The 21,964-nt window shown below is 42.8% G+C and overlaps 1 protein-coding gene across 6 annotated transcripts in view; it reads right to left on the bottom strand.

Moving 5' to 3' along the window:
- LOC123748832 (uncharacterized) overlaps nt 1-21,964 on the bottom strand; it is a 212,725-nt gene that overhangs the window by 41,945 nt on the left and 148,816 nt on the right. For 5 of the 6 annotated variants that reach the window (XM_069314749.1, XM_069314750.1, XM_069314751.1 and 2 more), the window contains one exon: nt 18,723-20,174. The exons of the other annotated variant lie outside the window; for it this stretch is intronic. In XM_069314749.1, the coding sequence (XP_069170850.1) occupies nt 19,029-20,174 (1,146 nt within the window). In that variant the 3' untranslated portion in view covers nt 18,723-19,028. Of the gene's footprint in view, nt 1-18,722; nt 20,175-21,964 lie in introns of those variants that run through there. 6 annotated transcript variants of the gene reach the window in all.

Raw genomic sequence — 21,964 nt, forward strand, 5'->3', positions numbered from 1 at the left:
CTCTCTCTCGCGCTCTCCTCCTTTTTCATGACATTGTCTTCAACGCTGCCCTCCGCTCAATTCCTCGCTCTTCCTCTCGGGGTCCACGGAAGTGCGTTCCCTGGTGGAATGCGGACTGTGCTCGGGCTGTCCGCTTTAAGCGTGCAGCCTGGAAGAGGCACCGCCGTAGGCAGACGACCGATTCTTTTCTTTTCTTTCGGAAAGCGAGTGCGGTGGCCCGTAGGGCCATCCGTACGGCTAAACATGATTGTTGGGCAACTTATGTCTCAACAATTACGTCCGAAACCCCTCTGGCCCAGATCTGGAAGCGTATCCACAAGATAGCGGGTAAGTTCGTTCCCGATGTTTCACCGGTCCTTCACCTCCATGATACTCTTGTGGTGGACCTGTTGCAGGTCGCTTCCGAACTGGGTTCCCACTTTTCTTCTGTTAGCTCTGGTCTTCATCTTCCCCAATCTTTCCTTCTTCATAAACCTGTCCTTGAGTCTCGTCCTTTAGATTTCTGCACTTATCTTCAGCTTCCCTATAATGATCCCTTCTCTCTCTCTGAACTTCGTTCTGCCCTGGCCCTCTGCGGGTCTACGGCGGCGGGCTCCGATGATATTTATTATGAGATGCTTCGCCATCTCCCTCCGTGCACGTCTCAGTATTTACTGAGTCTGTATAATCGGATCTGGGAGTCGTCGTCAGTCCCTGAGAACTGGCTCGATGCCGTTGTCCTACCTGTTCGCAAACCGGGGTCTCTGGGTACTTCCCCTAAGGACTTTCGCCCTATTGCTCTGACAACTTGTGTCTGCAAACTCTTTGAACGTATGGTTAACGTTCGTCTGATGTGGTTCCTGGAACACCATCACCTCCTCTCCCCTTCTCAATTTGGTTTCCGCAAGTGCTGCAGCACGACAGATGTCCTGGTGAACTTGGAGGTCTATATTCGTACTGCTTTTGCTGCGAGGACCTCGTTGTTGCCGTCCTTTTTGACCTGGAAAAGGCTTACAACACCACTTGGCGATATCATATTCTATCTCAACTTCATTCTTTTGGCCTACGTGGTCATCTCCCTCTCTTTCTCCGCAGCTTCCTCTCTCGTCGTTCCTTTCGGGTGCGCCTTGGTACCGCTCTCTCTGCCTCTTTTCAGCAATACGAAGGTGTGCCCCAGGGTAGTGTTCTGAGCACTACTCTTTTTCTGGGTGCCCTCAATGGTCTTCTTTCCTTTCTTCCTTCTGGTGTCTTCTCCGCTCTCTATGTCGATGATCTTACCCTTTGCTGTCAGGGTGATGATTCGCCTCTCCTTCAGCGCCGGCTTCAACTTGCAATTGATGCCGTGTCCTCTTGGGCCACCGATCATGGCTTCAAGTTCTCTACTTCTAAGACTTGTGCCATGACTTTTACGCGGAAACGGGTCGTTCTTCGTCCCTCTTTGTCACTTTATGGTCATCCCCTTGAATACAAAGATTCCGCGAAGCTTTTGGGGTTATTCCTTGACACTCGTTTGTCTTGGTCTCCCCATATCTCTTACCTCCGTGTTGAGTGTTCTAAGGCCCTTACCCTCCTTCGGGTCTTGTCCCATACTTCTTGGGGGGCAGATAGGCGCACTCTCCTTGCTTTACATTCCTCTCTCGTCCTGTCTAAGCTTGATTATGGTTGCCCTGCTTACTCGTCTGCTTCTCCTTCTACTCTTCGCCGTCATGATGCTTTGCACAATACTGGGTTGCGCCTCAGTTCTGGTGCCTTTCGTTTGACTCCCATCCTTAGCTTGTATGTTGACACTGGCTTCCTGTCTCTCCAGGACCGCCGTGATCGCTACTGTCTTCGTTATCTTGCGCAGTCCTTGCAACATGCTTCCTCTTTCCTCTGTCGTGCTTTAACTTTTACCCCTCCTGTGGTTCCTGTTCCTCTTCACCGCCTCCCTCTTTCTGTCCGGTTATCTCGCCTACAGGATTCTCTTTCCGTTCGTATTTCTGATGTTTCTCCTCGTGTTGTTCCTTCTTTGCCCCCGTGGAGAGTCCCTCTTCCGCGGTTTTGTACATCCTTGACCCGTATCACTAAAGCTTTTACCCCTCCTACGGTTCTAAAACGCCTTTTCCTCGAGCACTTTTCTTCTCACTCCCGCTCCGTTTCTGTCTTCACCGATGGGTCTAAGTCTGCGGATGGTGTTGGCTACTCTGTTGTTTTTCCTGATCGCACTTATATGTGTCGCTTACCTCCGGAGACTAGCATCTTTACAGCGGAGCTTTATGCTATTCTCTATGCTCTTCGTCTCCTGCTTTCTCGTTGTCAGTCATCCTTTGTAGTTGTTTTTGACTCTCGTAGTGCTCTCATGGCTCTCGGGTCCTTTAATCCGGTTCATCCAGTAGTTGTCGAGATCCAGCATTGGCTGTTTCTTGTTCACAGTAAATTTAAGTCGGTTGAGTTTTGTTGGGTTCCCCGCCATATTGGTGTGTCTTTAAATGAGCGTGCGGATGCTGCCGCTAAGGAAGCTGTCCGCTCTTGTCCCATCTCTCGTAAAGGTATTCCGTATTCCGACTTTTACCCAGTTATCCATTTCTCCGTCCTTACCCGTTGGCAGGCTTCCTGGTTGTCTGTTACTGGTAACAAACTACGTGCTCTTAAATGTTGTGTTTCCTCGTGGCCATCCTCCTTCCACCGTAACCGGCGGTGGGAAACAGCTCTGGCGAGGTTGCGTATTGGCCATACTCGCTTAACCCATGGTCACTTGATGGAGCGCCGCCCTGCTCCTTATTGTCCTAGTTGCATTGTCCCTCTTACGGTCGTGCATGTCCTTCTTGAATGTCCTGACTTCCAGGACGAGCATGTGTCTTGCTTTCCGACCGCCCCTCGCGGTCACCTGTCCCTCAATAGAATTCTTTGTGACTTGGATACTTTTGATATCGTTCGCCTTATGCGTTTTTGTTCTCGTATTGGCATCCTTGGTGATATTTAGCACCCTCTGATTATTTTGCGCATTTGATGGTGCTACATAGCCTTCCCGGTTTCGTGCCTTCTTTTAATAATTACTTACTTACTTGACACCATCTAAACCTTCTACTAGTGTATGTGCACGTGACGCTCGCCGTGTACTGGAGCACGTGAATAGTCGTACACCCGGACTAGCTTTGGCAACCCGTTCCCGGAACATCCCGTGTATAGGCTCACTGGAGAGCCTAAGTCATCAGCATTCAAAATATGTTACAATGGCCGTTGTAGAGCATTTGTAGAAACAGTTAGAGCGAGTAGCAGCTTTTATTGTAAAGAATGGTGAAGGCAGCAGAGCGACGCATGCGGCCATCATGTAGGCTTCCCTGTGAGCCATCCAAGCTGGCCTGTGGCTGGCTAAAGAGGTAGGCCGTAGGATGGTTTTCACTGATTGGCTCGTTTGAGGACGACCGGTAAAAGCCAGCACTTCATGCCGTGCTGCATCAAGACGCCATTCTGTTCCAGCCTCTAGCCTAGTAAAACATGGTTTCACTGGATCAACAAGCCAAGTGAAACTACTGTTTCTAGAGGCTCCTTGTACATCTCTATTATCCATTAACCTCGATGTGGGCCCATAGGAACGCAGCAGAATCCGGGAACTCGTCGTAATTGTGTGTGATAGCAAGTAAGTGTAGTAATCAGATCGTGAGAAGTAGGTAAAGTTCATACGAGCAGGTAGGAACAGATACGTAAGTCCCAATCTCAGTTATCAATCAGACTATCTGATCTCCAGCTAGTGTCTTGTAGCAGTGGAGTGATTTGAGAATATCTTGCCAGTGTTCAGCGCAGTTTTCCCATAGAAATTCGTGGAAATTTCGAGAGACACTATCGTTCATAGTGGTTGGTGCCATCTTGTACGAATGCCATGATTCGCCCAAGCCAGGTACGAAGCCGGCAGGGTGAGGAAGAGAACGAAGTGAGCTGAGTCGCGAGAGACTACCCGTCTACCCCTCAACCCGTTCTCGCACTTTCGTATAGTCAATATTGACTTATTAAATACGTGCATATGTGACATACTAAACATACTAGTTTACCTTGAAAAGCTTCATAGAAAACACCGATCTTACCTAACCTTCTTAGTATGTTAAGATAAGCATCTTATTGCTTCGTAATTACAATTATTACTTAACCTATTATAGGTATAGGTTAAATAATAATTGTAATTATTATTACTTAACCTATTATAGGTATAGGTTAAATAATAATTGTAATTATTATTACTTAACCTATTATAGGTATAGGTTAAGTAATAATTGTAATATTATAGGTATAGGTTAAATAATAATTGTAATAAATAATAATTGTAATTGCGAAGCAATAAGATGCTTATCTTAACATACTAAGAAGGTTAGGTAAGGTCGGTGTTTTCTATGAAGCTTTTCAAGGTAAACTAGTATGTTTAGTATGTCACATATGCACGTATTTAATAAGTCAATATTGACTGTAAGAAAGTGCGAGAACGGGTTGCACCCCTAGCCGCTCCGTCGCCTTGAAGAGGTGGTCACCTACATCAGGGTGTATACTCATCTAATTGTACTCACCTAATTGTGCTTGCGGGGGTTGAGCTTTGGCTCTTTGGTCCCGCCTCTCAACTGTCAATCAACTGGTAACTGTATGTATGGTAGGAGCTGTGTGTGTGTGTGTGTGAGCTGGTTGTATAAATGAGTAAGTACCCTGTATGTATTGGTGATATTTATCTCTAAGCCTGAATTCGAAGTCAGGTGTTCCGCCGGTTGTCTCTATTAGCACCTGCTAAGGTGAAGAGAAGCGCGGGCGCGTGAGATTTTCACCATTATTTCCGTCCTTGTCAGTAGGGAGGAATTGATATGTTGTGTGCAGATGTACATGTACTCACCTAATACTCACCTAATTGTGCTTGCTGGGGTTGAGCTCTAACTCTTTGGTCCCGCCTCTCAACCATCACATACACACACACGTGTGTGTGTGTGTGTACACACGGGAACACATTATACAGATATATTAGACGAGGACCGTGAGGGCCGTCCTAGTGTGTTTATACTCCATTTGGGTGAGATTTCATGTATTTACATTTTTCTAAGAGGATTTGTTATTTTTGTGTCCCATGTCCATGTAGTCTTTTGCAGGAGAGGAATCCAATTCCGGTCATCATTGCACGGTGGAGTGTCAGTGGGTAGAATGTCGGTGTGGTAACACCGGGAATTTCCTGGCATATGATTATTGGGGAGTAATACCAGTGTGTGTTTTTATACAAGTGTTCTGTTCCCAGGGCTGTGATAAGTGTAATTATATTTATATATATGTGGCTGACCTGTTTAACGTAATTTTGCTAGATTTGTTGTGAAGTGTGAGTAACGTGGCTGCCAGGAATGACTGCTGACAGCTCTATCGAGTGACGTAATTCACGGGACTAATAATCGATCCGTGGGATCGCCAGTCACTTGCCAAGTTATCAGGAGTGTGTTATCGCCTAAGTATTTCCCATTAGCGTTTGATAGCTGAAGGCTACAGGTAAAGTCAGCAGATACGATATATATAATTGTAGTGTCACGAATCCTAGTGTGTTATTACTGTGGTTGCGGTAAGTGGTTATTGCAACCGGGTTGTAAAGAGTTGGGCCGTGTTCTAAGTGGTAATTAGAGTACCGTGTGTCATTGCAACTGGGGTAGTAAAGTATTGGGCCGTGTTCTAATATAGTGAAATTAGAGCACCGTGTATGCTTGTTATTGCAAAGGGGTTGTAAACTGTTGGGCCGTGATTGTTATAGTGTTGATCAATCACCCTGTGTGTTATTGTAGTTCAGTAAATTGTATGGGCCGTGTTCTAGTGGTTTTGACACCGTTTGTGTTATTTACTGGTGTTCTGCAGTAATTGTAATTGCAGCCGGATTGTAATTGTGTTAAATCACAGGGTGTTGTGATTTATTGTGTTGTGGGTGAACTCGTCATTGGGACGAGTATTTGTCTGTAGTTCATTGGGGCGGACGAGTCTGTAGTTCAAGGATTAATGGGGATTACTCGCTGAATGCTCGACGGGTAGAGTCTTTGTAATTCCGAGTTACTAGTGACAGTTGTGCAGTCTGATTTGTTTGTGGGAGACAAGATTAAGTTAACGTAAGTGTTACTTTGATACTAACTTAATAAATTAGTCATTGATTGTTGATCGTCTGAGAGACGGAGTGTTAACGAAAGAATTTAATTAAGGAGGGTTTCTGGAGTTGCCAGTGACCCAAACTGGTCATTATCATGTCATCGATAAACTACTAGTTTGATTGCACTGCAAACGCCATTGCAGGGGAGGGCTACAAGAAGCGTAAAGGAACTGGAGGAGGTTACTGAAGGAGTGTCTCCTAACCGACCTCGTTGTTGTTGCATTAGTGATTATAGACTTAGTATGTCTTGCTTGGTTTTCCTCTATGATCACCCAGTATGTTCAAGGTAGTTCATTTATGCAGCACTCGTGGGTGGTGTCTAGCTGTCAGTAAAGGTGTCACAGGAAGGATTTCGAGTAACATCATTGATATTTCTTTTATTGTTGTAGTAGTTAGTACTTTGTTGAATAAACTGTGTTGTTATGTTGAACGCTGTCCTTTCGCACACCCCACACATTTTATTGCTCTATATGTGTTCTGCCATGTCGCCTGAAATTACTATTGCTATTCATTTGAGAATGCTTCATGAGATTAGAGCTGAATTCATAGCACCACACAACTGTATAAATACGTTGTGAGAACCCGTGACCTACTCATTAGATTCGCTCCGGCGATTTACGAAGGTCGACGGCCTAAGTGAAGGGAATTTCAAACTTTTGAGATCTCGGCGTTTGCTCGCGCCTAGTCAATTGTTCTTCTATGGTCTCTAGAGTGAGGAATGAGCTGCTTACTACACTTAGTGTGTTAGCTAAGCAAGTCCTTCCTCAGGAGACCCATCTAGACTTTCAGTTAAAGTTAATGGATGTAATACTAAAATATCACGACAGGAATAAGGATTGAAATTAAAAATTTCAAACCAAAAATTCAACTTTTTCGCATCCTTATCCCAGTTCTCCGAAGTTAGTAGTCTGGTCAAATTTCCTTCTTCAAGGTGTCGTAGTCGCAGAGGTGGTCGAGACATTCATGAGGGACGATTATGGAAAGTTTTGTCATGCTTCCCTGCACTTGTATTCCCAGTAGTCGTTGTGGATTATGGAGTTATGCTGTCTGTCGTCTTTGGATAGTGCACGGCCACGTCGGAAATACCCGGAGAAGGTTGGATGGAAGCCTGTCAGTCTGGTTGGTGCAGGTGCGGGAGCTGGAGGGGGAGATGGTGCCCGGGCGGCTGCATGAGGGGCGGGAGAGCCGTTGACATCAACTGAAGCATGGGTGTCGGTCGAGTCATCGTGGTTGGCTTCCTTGGGTTCGTCTTCGGAGTCCTAGTCAGCTTGAGAACCGCGGAGAACCGATTTTGACAACCGTCTCAAGCTTGTTCTCAAGCTTGAGAACCGCGGAATCGCTGTGGCTGAACAGTGAGGGTTCCCTGAGGGTCGGCTCAGGGATTGCCAGGGCAGAGGGTCCTGTAGCAGTTGTGGAAGCTGAAAACAGTTGTGGAACACATGTGTATTCCCGAGTAAGACCGGAATTCCGACGGGAATTGGTTTACTGGTCGAAGTATGGTGATACCGTAATACCTTTGACCATCCAGCACATATTAGGAGGAGGTTACGTCTCGTTACATGAAAAAAATCAAATGGTCAAAGCACTGGCTAAATATCTCCAGTCGATTAACAAACTGGGCCTCATTTTCACCTGGCGTCTGGCCACATTACACCAACAGCCAAACACTCAAAGTTTTTGTGTACTCACCTAGTTGTACTCACCTAGTTGTGTTTGCGGGGGTTGAGCTCTGGCTCTTTGGTCCCGCCTCTCAACCGTCAATCAACAGGTGTACAGATTCCTGAGCCTATCGGGCTCTGTCATATCTACACTTGAAACTGTGTATGGAGTGAGCCTCCACCACATCACCCCCTAATGCATTCCATTTGTCAACCACTCTGACACTAAAAAAGTTCTTTCTAATATCTCTGTGGCTCATTTGGGCACTCAGTTTCCACCTGTGTCCCCTTGTGCGTGTTCCCCTTGTGTTAAATAGACTGTCTTTATTTATATATATGTGGCTGACCTGTGTCCCCTTGTGCGTGTTCCCCTTGTGTTAAATAGACTGTCTTTATCTATATATATGTGGCTGACCTGTTTAACGTAATTTTGCTAGATTTGTTGTGAAGTGTGAGTAACGTGGCTGCCAGGAATGACTGCTGACAGCTCTATCGAGTGACGTAATTCACGGGACTAATAATCGATCCGTGGGATCGCCACTCACTTGCCACTCACTTGTGTGTGTGTGCGTGCGTGTGTGCGGGCATACGCATGCACGCACGCACGCCCACGTATGTACGTATGCACGCACACGCAAAAACGCGCACACACACGCAAACGTTCAGTCAGGGAAGAAAGGATTAACACCTTTTGTGGAAAGAGGCAAGACCCCACTATACCCCACCTCCTCTCTTACCCCCATCTGACCTGACCTGACCTGGTCGCCACCCCCCCCCCCCCCCACCCCCACCCCCCAGTCCCCCGCATCCCCCTTACACATACTCTCCCCCTCTCTCCCTCCCACTCTCTCTCTCTCTCTCTCTCTCTCTCTCTCTCTCTCTCTCTCTCTCTCTCTCTCTCTCTCTCTCTCTCTCTCTCTCTCTCTCTCTCTCTTTCTCTCCCCCTCTCTCTTTCTCTCCCCCACCCCGCTCTGCCCTTCTGACAAATCCTATCACGGCACAACTAGGAACACGGTCAAGCGTGACAGCCAGAGGCAACAGGGGAACAGGGAAAAGTTCAGGGTGACGAAGTGAAGGAAATGTTTGCCCAGTTTCTGGAGGACATCAAGAGTGAGATGCAGGGAATGATGCAGGAAATGAAGAATGAAATAAGCAACCTAAAAAGAGAGCTGACAGCAGCAAAGGAGGAGATTAGAGCCCTCAAAGAGAACAGTATCGATGATGAGACTCAGATAACCACTCAGGGAGAAGGTGGTAATAGTATTTTTGAAGAGAATGCCACAATAAAAGCAACATTTGCAGAAATGAAAAAAAAAACTCTGAAGTAATGTCTGCAGTGATGGAGGTAGCCATGAAAGCAGCCACCTCACAGGAAGTGGCATGCTCTACTAGCCAGCTGCTGGAAAGGAAAAGAGCCGTGGTAGCTGTGGGTATTAAAGAGCAGAAAGGCTCTAATAGGAAAGAGTGGAAGGATAAGGACAAAGCGGCAGTGAATAAAATACTGAAGGCACTAGACATGGAAGGGGCTGAGCATAGCATTGAGAAGGTTTTCAGGTTAGGCTGGTACAAAAAAGACCGAGACCGTGTGTTAAAGATAGTGTTTGCAAACGAGAACACAAAGGATACGATTCTAACAAAGAAAAGCCACCTGCAACATGTGGGAGAATTGAAAAAAGTATTCCACCAGAGGGACATGAAGAGGGAGGAGAGGGCCATGGCGGCAGAAGCAAGGAAGAAGCGCAGGGCGAGAGAGGAAAACCAGGAAACCACAGCTCCCAACACATCACCCCCAGAGGCGAGGGGGGAACCCACAACCAGCTACCCAGTAACACCAGCGGGGAGGGCAACCCCACCACCCTCCTCTGCATAGAAAACCCCCCCTTTCCTTCCTGTCCTCCCGCCCCGTTCACCCCATACCCTCCCTGTCCTTCCCCCTTCACTTGACCCCCCACCCCTTATCCCAGTATCAAAGTGTATTGAACTTTGAGTGCCTGGTAGAGCTAGGAATTATCCCCCCGAAAAAGAACTAGGAAACAAAAGGCTGGCATACCGAAAGGGAAATTATGAGGAGATGAGAAGCTTCCTAAGGGAAATACCTTGGGACACAGACCTCAGAGCTAAGTCAGTACAAAATATGATGGACTATGTCACCCAAAAGTGTCAGGAGGCAGTAAGCAGATACATCCCGGCTCAAAAGGAAAAATCCGAGAAGCAAAAGAAGAATCCATGGTATAATAGGGCATGTATGGAAGCAAAGAAACTGAACAAAAGGGCGTGGGGGAACTTCCGGAATAACAGAACACCAGAAAGCAGAGAGATACCAGAGAACCAGGAATGATTATGTCAGGGTGAGAAGAGAAGGAGAGAAAAGTGTTGAAAATGATATAGCAAACAAAGCCAAGACCGAACCAAAGCTACTCCACAGACACATCAGAAGGAAAACAACATTGAAAGAACAGGTAGTGAAACTTAGAACTGGCGAGGACAGGTATACAGAGAATGACAAAGAGGTGTGTGATGAACTCAACAAGAAGTTCCAAGAGGTCTTCACAACAGAACAAGGTGAGGTCACTGTGCTAGGAGAGAGGGAAGTAAACCAGGCGGCCTTAGAAGAGTTCGAAATTACGAGAGAGGAGGTCAAGAGACACCTGCTGGATCTGGATGTTAGAAATGCTGTTGGTCCAGACGGGATATTGATATGGGTACTGAAAGAGTGTGCAGAGGCACTTTGCTTGCCACTCTCCATAGTGTATAATAGGTCACTGGAGACGGGAGACCTACCAGAAATATGGAAGACGGCGAATGTGGTCCCAATATACAAAAAGGGCGACAGGCAAGAGGCACTGAACTACAGGCCAGTATTCTTGACTTGTATACCATGCAAGGTGATGGAGAAGATCGTGAGAAAAAACCTGGTTGCACATCTGGAGAGAAGGGACTTCGTGACAAATCGCCAACATGGGTTCAGGGAGGGTAAATCTTGCCTGACTGGCTTAATAGAATTCTACGACCAGGTGACACAGATTAAGCAAGAAAGAGAGGGCTGGGCGGACTGCACTTTCTTGGATTGTCGGAAAGCCTTTGACACAGTACGGCATAAGAGGCTGGTACATAAGCTGGAGAGACAGGCAGGTGTAGCTGGTAAGGTGCTCCAGTGGATAAGGGAGTACCCAAGCAATAGGAGGCAGAGAGTTACGGTGAGGGGTGAGACCTCCGATTGGCGTGAAGTCACCAGTGGAGTCCCACAGGGCTCTGTACTCGGTCCTATCTTGTTTCTGATATATGTAAATGATCTCCCGGAGGTATAAATTCATTTCTCTCAATGTTTGCAGACGATGTCAAAATTATGAGAAGGATTGAGACAGAAGAGGACTGTTTGAGGCTTCAAGAAGACCTAGACAAACTGAAGGAATGGTCGAACAAATGGTTGTTAGAGTTTAACCCGACCAAATGTAATGTAATGAAGATAGGTGTAGGGAGCAGGAGGCCAAATACAAGGTATCATCTGGGAGAGGAAATTCTTCAGGAGTCAGAGAAAGAAAAAGACTTGGGAGTTGATATCACGCCAAACCTGTCTCCTGCAGCCCATATCAAGAGGATAACGTCAGCGGCATATGCCAGGCTGGCCAACATACGAACGACATTCAGAAACTTGTGTAAAGAATCATTCAGAACTTTGTATACCACATATGTCAGGCCAATCCTGGAGTATGCAGCCCCAGCATGGAGTCCATATCTAGTCAAGGATAAGACTATACTGGAAAAGGTTCAAAGGTTTGCCACCAGACTAGTACCCGAGCTGAGAAGTATGAGTTGTGAGGAGAGACTACGGGAATTAAGCCTCACTTCGCTGGAAGACAGAAGAGTTAGGGGGACATGATCACCACATTCAAGATTCTCAAGGGAATTGATAGGGTAGATAAAGACAGGCTATTTAACACAAGGGGCACACACACTAGGGGACACAGGTGGAAACTGAGCGTCCAAATGAGCCACAGATATTAGAAAGAACTTTTTTAGTGTCAGAGTGGTTGACAAATGGAATGCATTAGGAGGTGATGTAGTGGAGGCTGCCTCCATACACAGTTTCAAGTGTAGGTATGATAAAGCCCAATAGGCTCAGGAATCTGTACACCTGTTGATTGACGGTTGAGAGGCGGGACCAAAGAGCCAGAGCTCAACCCCCGCAAACACAACTAGGTAAGTACAAAACAACTGCCTCGCCACAGCGCCATCAACCAGCTGACGCCATAAACACAACATCCCGCCCTTCAGTGCGGCAAGTCTCCCTATAACGCGCGCCTCTGTTTACTCGTAGCTCCTCTATCTACACCACAACACAATAAACACTTGTTACCATGTCATTCTCAACATTAGTACGTCTCCCAACATCTGCAATCGTGCAGTCATCGAAATGATAAACCCTTCATGCAAACTGCACCTACCTTTAAGATGAAGAAACCCATCAACGTAAACATTTTTCTCGTGAGCCCGTAAGTTATTTATAAATGAATCAATGGTTTCAAGTGTTGTTGCTTTAAGGAGTGCTAGGTTTTCCTTACAGTTTTTACTGACGGACGTGTCTGTGTACACCTATATTTCAGGGTACAGATTTAGTTGAATATCATTTTTTTTCTACCACAGACGTGGCCACACATTTAAAAATGCTAATCAGCATATATACACACACAGAGATCACACTAACGTGATGCATCGGATGAACAAATCCACAAGGGCCGTGACGAGGATTCGAACCTGCGTTCGGGAGCATCCCAGACACTGCCTTAATCGACTGAGCTACGATAGGGTTAAAAGGGTTGAAACCGAAGTAGCTCTGTACTTACTGGATCCCGTAGCCTCTCCAAGGCACAAACCAGGCTTTTACACCCCCCCCCCCCGTTTTGCACCCGAGCTATGTCAATAGGCCTTTCTCCGTCTTCGCCCTTACGTCATTACACACAGATTTGTGGCCCTTGTGGATTTGTTCATTTGATGCATCACGTTAGTGTGATGATGTAAGGGCGAAGAGGGAGAACGGCCTATTGACATAGCTCGGGTTCAGGAGGGGGGGGGGGGTTGTGTAAAAGCCTGGTTTGTGCCTCGGAGAGACTACGGGATCCAGTAAGTTCAGTAGAACTTCGGTTTCAACTCTTTTAACCCTGTCGTAGCTCAGTCTAGTAAAGCAGTGTCTGGGATGCTCCCGGACGCAGGTTCGAATCCTCGTCACGGCCCTTGTGGGTTTGTTCAGCATATATACATTTTCTTCTGTCCTCCATGGACAGGGTTAGAGATCTGTTAAACATATAGTTCAGGGATTTCTTGAACAATCAAGCACAGAAGGTGATTCGGTACTTTTTAAAATGCTAAGCTAACCTAAATACATAAATACATAGATACACAGATTTACGTATGCCCTACATAAAGTGTTTGAAGTGTCATTAATGTGCATTTACAAAGGTTAAATGCAATTCTGATCAACTTCCATATGTACTTTATACATATACATACATACACACACACAGATATACGTACATATACATATATACACACACATACATGTGTCTCTTTTACTCTGACAGGGTGAGATAGCTGACAGAGAAACTAGTGTGCAATTAGGCACTTAATCACTGAAGGTGATTAAGGTGCTTTTACAAGCTCAGGTTATATAGTTACATCACATACATACATTGTATAATTGATACATTACATGGTCAATCTTGGGTACAAGTCCAATATATCATCAAGTGTTCCAGTACTCATATTGTAATTACAGAGTTCAGCATACCTTAGCCTAGGGGAGCGAAAGTCAGTCAATATTGGACATTCTACAATATAATGTGCAAGAGAGTGCATGTTTTCTTTTTCACAAAGTTGACACATTGTGTACTTGACATTTGGGTTTTGAGAAAGCTCCCAGATACGTCTATATCCCAGGCGTATTCTGGCCACTATATCATCACATTGCCGGGTTCTTGTTCTATTAGTCCCATAAGTGAATGTCTCCTCACGATATCTATCATAATATTTAATGCTACAACTTTCAGGATTTTGTGAATTTGTTAGGTCGATGAGATTTTCATTAGATATTTGTTTAAGTATTCTGTTTGTCACTGCTAATGAAACACCCACATCATTTTCTTCTACTGGTTTTCTACAGGCTGTCTTTGCAAGATTATCAACAGTGCCATGCCTTTAGATGCCAACATGTGATGGTATCCATAGGAATTTAATTTCAACTCTGTTTTCTTTAGCAGCTAAAAACATTCATTCGAATATCACTAACTATTTTATGGGTGTCACTACTATGTGCGTTCAATGCCAGGAGTGCACTCTGCGAGTCACAGTATATCACAGTCACAGTTTGTCCACTGCCTTAGTCTGTTAAAAAATTCAGTGGCAAGGTATATGCCTGCAAGTTCGGTTTGAGTTGTACTTGCCCAGTCATTGACACGCTTCATTGCTGTATGTACGAGAGAAGATTGTTCAAATATATAACATGCACATCCGGTACATCGTCCACCTTCTTCTACAGAACCGTCGGTATAGCACTGACACACATCGTTACCCATACTCAGAGTACTCTCAGTGATGCTTTTCAATGTTAACTGTTTTACCAATGTAGAGTGAACACTATCTTTCTTGGGCGCATGTAGAACCAAAATACATAATCAGATTTCGGTCTTCTTCTATAGACCTCAGGTGAGCGCAGCATATTAGAAAGTTTAGCTTGAAACTTCATTTGTTGCCTAGATCTACTCAATGCGTTCACGCCGAAAATTGTGCTAATAGACAAAATTCTCTCACTTATGGTAGGTAATTTTAACTCTGCTCTCATATTTTTTTTTTTTTTTTTTTTTTTTTTTTTTTTTTGAGATATATACAAGAGTTGTTACATTCTTGTACAGCCACTAGTACGCGTAGCGTTTCGGGCAGGTCCCTGGAATACGATCCCCTGCCGCGAAGAATCGTTTTGAATATTAACTATTCTCCTGAACTTTGGAGCCCCAAGGATGAGATGCATAGCTTCATTTTGCAAGGTTTCAAAAGATTTGAACTTTGTCTGTATACAGTGTAAGATGTAGAGCATTGTAGTCAATCACAGAGCGTATAAATGATACATAAAACATTCTAGCAAGTCTCACGTTAATTCCATGATTGACACTATGTTTGCACTTGTAAATTTTGGGTACAATGTGAGAATATCTTCAAGAAAACGAGAGTGAATAAAGTAATCGCAAAGCTCCAGGAATATCATTGGCTAATACGTTGCATACAATAGGAATATTCAGTTTAATTAGACACTTCACAGTTTAATGTGAAGTTTCAGTTTAATAGCAACACTTCTACTCAACCAGCTTGTATATAGGTTGCCCGCTAGTGCGTTTGCAACACTTTTCTCCCAACAAACAGCACTGGTCAGTTTTTCTCTGACTACTGCTTACTACTAGACAAGTAGTAAGGGTGATGTTGGATCTCTCATCACCCTTACACAGAAGGTAGTAGTGAGCTGCCCAATTCTTTAACATATGGTTGGGAGTTTCAGCATCATAACTGGAATCAATCTTATTACATTTCTAATATGAGAAATGGATTATTCCGGCAATATAGGTGCAAAAATCTTTTGCAGAATCATAGATAAAATCGATAAAATAAAAAGACAGTTTTCATATATACCGATAACCATAATGACATTCACAATAATGAGTCTACAGAAAAACAAGTAATACACGAATTTCCTCCCCCCCCCCTCCTACTTTTCTTACACATCACAATTCTAAAATAAACGTACTTATGTAGAAATAAGAAATCATAATGATCACCTTAACCAGTGTACAACCTCATCTCCATCCTTACTGTATCTTAATTGCTTGATCAAGACTCATTATATTATTATAAATATCTTTGTTGACAAGATTTAATTACAATTTTGCCTAATCGGAGGATTTCAATTAAGTGTTATTAAAGTGAAGATAATGCTGGTATTCACTGTCACACAGGACAGAGGGTCGTACACAAGACAATAGGTCTAAACTGTAGGATATATATATATATATATATATATATATATATATATATATATATATATATATATATATAATAATAATAATAATAATAAAGTTACATATACACACACATTAAAAAAATAGGGGTGGTAGAAGAAAATATCAAAGTGTTCAGTGAGGATCCACAAGGTCTTCCCTGAGTACTCTTTATTTTCTTCTCTGAGGCTATGGGTCCCTACGCTTGCACTAAAGGTGGAACCCCTTTCAGGTTTTATAATATATATATATATATTTCAAAACCTAGAATTTATATATATATATATATATATATATATATATATATATATATATATATATATATATATATATATATATATATATATATATATATATATATATATATATATATGGCCGCATATTTGCGGCCATGCACGGGCAGACCAATACGGCAGCCAAGGTCTCATCTGTCGTAAGACACAGGGAAAGATTGCCAGACATGAAGCAATCAATGACATCATCAAGAGAAGTTTTGCTTCAGCTGGGTGTCCAGCACAAAGGGAACCTCAGTTCCCAGATGGTTCTCAAATGTCCAGATGGAGTCACCCTGCAGCCGTGGAGGGAAGGTAAACAGGTCGTGTGGGACTACACGTGTGCATCTACATCGGCTGATACCTATCTACCTTACAGCACAGCTGAAAGAGGCGGGTCGGCCACCTTCAGGGAAACCCAGAAAACTAATAAGTACAGGGACCTGGAACGTTGTTACAGGTTCGTGCCAATAGGCTCCGAGACTCTGAGCGCCTGGGGTAAATGTGCACTTAAGTTCCTGAATTAGCTGGGCAAGGAACTCATTGGGAAGACTAGAGACCCAAGAACGTCCAGTTTCGTGTTCCAGCGCCTCAGTGTCGCTGTTCAGAGGGGAAATGCGTGCTGTATCTTGGGTACGCACCCGACCCCCGAGGAGCTAGACGATGTCTTCGAACACTGATTGGTATATTGTTATATAAGTGTGTGTTTTCTGTAATCCGTAGCATTGCAAAAAAATCTAATAAAAAAAAATAGGGGGTGGTAGGAGAGGAAAAGATTAAAGTATTCAGTGAGAATCCACAAGGTCTTCTCTGAACACTATTTATTTTCTTCTTCGAGGATGTGGGTCCCTTTAATTAAACCAGTGGTGGTACCCCTATACATATATATATATATATATATATATATATATATATATATATATATATATATATATATATATATATATATATATATATATATATATATATATATATATATATATATATATATATATATATATATATATATATATATATATATATATATATAATATATACAACTTTAGAACACTTTCCCACCAGGAGACTCGAACCCTAGCCAGCACAGAAGCCTTCCAGCAACTGGCATAACAGGCCTTAACCCTCTCCACCACCCGCTCAGACCCTTAAAAGAGATGGTAATTTCGGAGTATTTAAATACCCCAAAGATCAACACCTCCCAAGAGCACCAGAGCAAGTGAGGGGTCATTTAGACGTTAATTTCATCAAGTCCCTGTTAATATGGGAAGACACAGTGTCTCTGCTTAAGGCACAACTCTCCTAAACACGAGAGTTAAGTATACAACTTTAGAACACTTTCCCACCAGGAGACTCGAACCCTAGCCAGCACAGAAGCCTTCCAGCAACTGGCATAACAGGTACGCCTTAACCCTCTCCACCACCCGCTCAGACCCTTAAAAGAGATGGTAATTTCGGAGTATTTAAATACCCCAAAGATCAACACCTCCCAAGAGCACCAGAGCAAGTGAGGGGTCATTTAGACGTTAATTTCATCAAGTCCCTGTTAATATGGGAAGACACAGTGTCTCTGCTTAAGGCACAACTCTCCTAAACACGAGAGTTAAGTATACAACTTTAGAACACTTTCCCACCAGGAGACTCGAACCCTAGCCAGCACAGAAGCCTTCCAGCAACTGGCATAACAGGTACGCCTTAACCCTCTCCACCACCCGCTCAGACCCTTAAAAGAGATGGTAATTTCGGAGTATTTAAATACCCCAAAGATCAACACCTCCCAAGAGCACCAGAGCAAGTGAGGGGTCATTTAGACGTTAATTTCATCAAGTCCCTGTTAATATGGGAAGACACAGTGTCTCTGCTTAAGGCACAACTCTCCTAAACACGAGAGTTAAGTATACAACTTTAGCGGGTGGTGGAGAGGGTTAAGGCGTACCTGTTATGCCAGTTGCTGGAAGGCTTCTGTGCTGGCTAGGGTTCGAGTCTCCTGGTGGGAAAGTGTTCTAAAGAAATTTATTTGTAAAATTACCCCCAGAATTATTCCTTGGTTTAGTTAGGGTGATGATATTTTGTGTATTTGGTCAACAAAATTAAAATTGAAATGAATTTTAAGGAAAACTGACTGACACCACCAGTCTCCGTGGTGCAGTGGTAAGACACTCGCCTGGCGTTCCGCGAGCGCTTTGTCATGGGATCGTATCCTGGCCGGGGAGGATTTACTGGGCGCAAATCCTTAACTGTAGCCTCTGTTTAACTCAAAAGTAAAATAGGTACTTGGTTGTAAAAACGATTCTTCCCGGCGGGGATCGTATTCCAGGGACCTGCCCGAAACGCTACGCGTACTAGTGGCTGTACAAGAATGTAACAACTCTTGTATATATCTCAAAAAAAGAAAAAAACTTAATGATCAAGTCACCTCTATCAATGTAAAAAATGCCAGAATGTTCTACATGTCCATCATGTCACTATTGGACTACATTGCCCTGCACCTTATGAGTCTCTCTAGCAATAGGATTAAAGCTTTAGAGAGAATTAGAAATGAAGCCATGAGGATAATTCTTGGAACCCCCAGATGCACAATAGTCATCACATGAGGGTGTGTGTCAAAGCAACACAAGTAAAAAATTATTTTCCGGTTTGTTCAACTCATTAGTTCAGATTTCTACTCTTTAATTTCGTTGTACATCGGCATATATAGCAATGACCTCATCGTTACTATTAGTATTCACCAAAACAGGTGGATAGGCTAGATAATGAGGCTTTATGTTTTGAGAGCACTTACTATCTATTACTGACTTGCTGGAGCCAATTTTACATTACACATTACTAAGTACATATACGTCGAAATGTTACAGTAAATATTGAAATGTAATTTGGCTATTTAAGCCCCAAAGTGACTCACTCTTGACATCTATGATTTCTTACATATGAAGGAATTCCTTAATCTGACATCTAAACATTATATATCTTCACAAATTTCACTGAAGACTGAAACAGTTTTGTCAACAATGTTTTGTGCTGTATTTTTTGTTAATCCCCGTGACGAGTACCAGACATCAAACCGGATCTCTTCACATATTTTGAGTAAGTAGCAGATGAATGTAACGTCAAGAGCATGAATATTTACATAACTTTTAAAATCTGTTAGCTGAACATGTTTACCTACTCCGTATGTTCTGGAAAGATGTTTAAACATATTTGTAAACAAATAGTCTCTCGTAATAGGTTGTGGATTTGCAAAGAATTTCTCAGGAGAAAAATCAGCTGGTCGAAGCATTCTCTCAATGATCATATCTTCAATAAATGATTTTTTCTTCAAGTTATTCTGAAACTGAACATCATGCTGCTTTGCATACATCCAGAAATGATCTTTAACATTGTAAGGTGTTGAAATGCTCTGAAACATTGGAGCACCATGGAAACCCGAAAGGAAGGTCTTGGAGTAATCTTTCATGTAACGACGCATATCAATGGGAATACGACTCCTAATATTGTAGGCGTCTCGTGTAAAGCCAGCCTCCATTACTACCTCAACAAGAGCCGTGTTAATTACACTCGTAAATCCTGAATTGAACGATATATTTTCAGACTGACACTTGGCATGAAATTTATCAACATCTGAGATATTCAGAAAAACATTTTCCAAGTATTTTGTCTCTGCCTGAGATGGTTCTGGGGCTCCGAAAGCTTCAATGAGGACAGAAGTGGCAGGCTCTTGTTTTTTAAGTTTAATTAATGAGCTCAACCGCTCAGGGTCATTTTCAAGAGCCGATTTTATTTGTTGGGTAATTTCCGATGTCTGACTGTGGTCTGCAAGTTGACCAAATTGCAAATCATCAATGGGCTTTCCGCTTAGCATGTCATCAATGATTTTATGGAACCAACCAATAATCATTATGATATCAGCACCATCAATTGCTGCATGTTGGCACTCAAATATCACTGTGTTCCGATATGGAAATTTTTTGTTTATCTCTGGCCGAGGAGGAAGGGCTTCAGGGGTAGATGATAAAAGTCGAACGCGCCACAGAGGTCCATCGGTCAAATTTGTAGGCATGTTTATCAGTGACTGTGTTTCCTTAAGTGGATCTGACCCTTCAACAACCTGAGAGATAAAGTAATAAAAATTTGTTCAGAAATACAGTCATATGAAACAAAGGCTTAAGTAAGGTAATCCAGATAATAGAGCGATGTATCAATTATTCTAGAAAAAAATGTTTTATTAAGGAGCCTGAGTTGCTTAATATAACATAATGAACCATAAAAATTTAAGGAGATAATTAGACCAGCCTTTCACTAATCAACCCATTGACCTCCATTAGTTAACCAAAATAGTAGTGCAAATTAACGTAAGGGTCAGTGTCTCATCAAAATGACACTGTTGGATAAACCTAACCCCAATGTCCGTTGATCTAAGCTATTAAGTCATTTGTTACTTAACCTTAATTGGATAAAGCTTTAAAGTCCTTTGTTAGGTAACCTTAAGTGGATATAGCTATTAAGTCAGTTGCTACTTAACCTTAAGTGGATTAAGCTATTACAAACATTTGTTAGTTAACCTAAATAATAAAGGTGAATTGAGCTCATAAGGTCTAGCGCTTGAAGACTTAATGGGCTCTAAAGCTCTTCCAAACTTCACTTCAACAATAAAACTCAGTAATGTGTTACATAATCATTTTCAGTTTTCAAAATGTTCTAGTTTTTTTCGATGATTCGTGCGCTTGAGGAATCTGTAATTATGACCGGTAAATATATTCACATTACAGCGTCTTCATTTGAATGACCTGATCACAGAACTATGATTACTAATTTACAAAATTCATTTGCAGCCTCTTGGAGGCCCCTCATCGGCCTTATGCTGGAATATTATTGAGGTTCATCACACCTGTATAATTATGACACTGCTGCTTAAATGTAACATACAGAATGTCCAAATTAGTATAAATTTGTCGATGAAACGTTTTCACTAAGAAACAATATAGGAAACTCTGACCTACTTGTGCTAATTGGGGTGAGTTCCCGCTATTGATGGTAAGGGCTAGTGGTCTAGTGGTTTTGGGATTAAGGCCTATCTACCTATGGAGGATTATTAACCCTTAAACTGCACACCATAACCAGGGTTGTTTCATTGATAGTGTACACCACAACCAGGGTTGTTTTAGGCCTATCACAAAAGTGTAAACTCCCACGCATACATGGGGATCACATTAGCTTCCTCAGGCCTCCAGTAACAATCCCTCATTAACAACAACAAATTATCCTGCGTCCCATGTTTTCCCATCTAGGACCTTAGTAAGAAGATGAGGACCATGTCTGGTACATCACCACCCAGTGTCTGGACGTGCTGGGCGCCCACAATTGGAACTAATAAACTTTCACCAACAGCAAATAAGTGATTACCATGTAAATATTTAAAGGCAAACTGTGTCCTGTGTGCAATCATAAGATTTAGGTTTTTAATTATTAATATATGTAAATGAATATGAACATTACATGGAGTGCATGTCTTTGACACATTTCTGTACATATGAATATTAAAAAAAAAACTACAATTGGTGACATTTTACAATTTACATTTCTATTTGAAAATGTAAAATTGTCAATTTATTAAAAAAAAAAAATATTTATTTTTTGTGTTCATGTTACTATGTTGATGCATTAGGAAAAGTTGGGGCAATTACCATGTAGACTATCTACAAAAATATTTAAAGAGTTTGAGGAGAAACCGATTTTCCGGTCTTTGTAGCTGATGAAGCAATTGTGTGTTGTTACAGAATTCAGGCCCTTTTAACCTATATCCCGCTTATAAGAGTCATATGACCCTGAATTGTATATACCTTGAAGCATGGGGAAGAGATTTTGTATATTTTAGGAGTAGCCTGAACTGTCAGTTGA

This window comes from Procambarus clarkii, chromosome 80 (assembly GCF_040958095.1).
Source record: "Procambarus clarkii isolate CNS0578487 chromosome 80, FALCON_Pclarkii_2.0, whole genome shotgun sequence".
Lineage (NCBI taxonomy): Eukaryota > Metazoa > Arthropoda > Malacostraca > Decapoda > Cambaridae > Procambarus > Procambarus clarkii.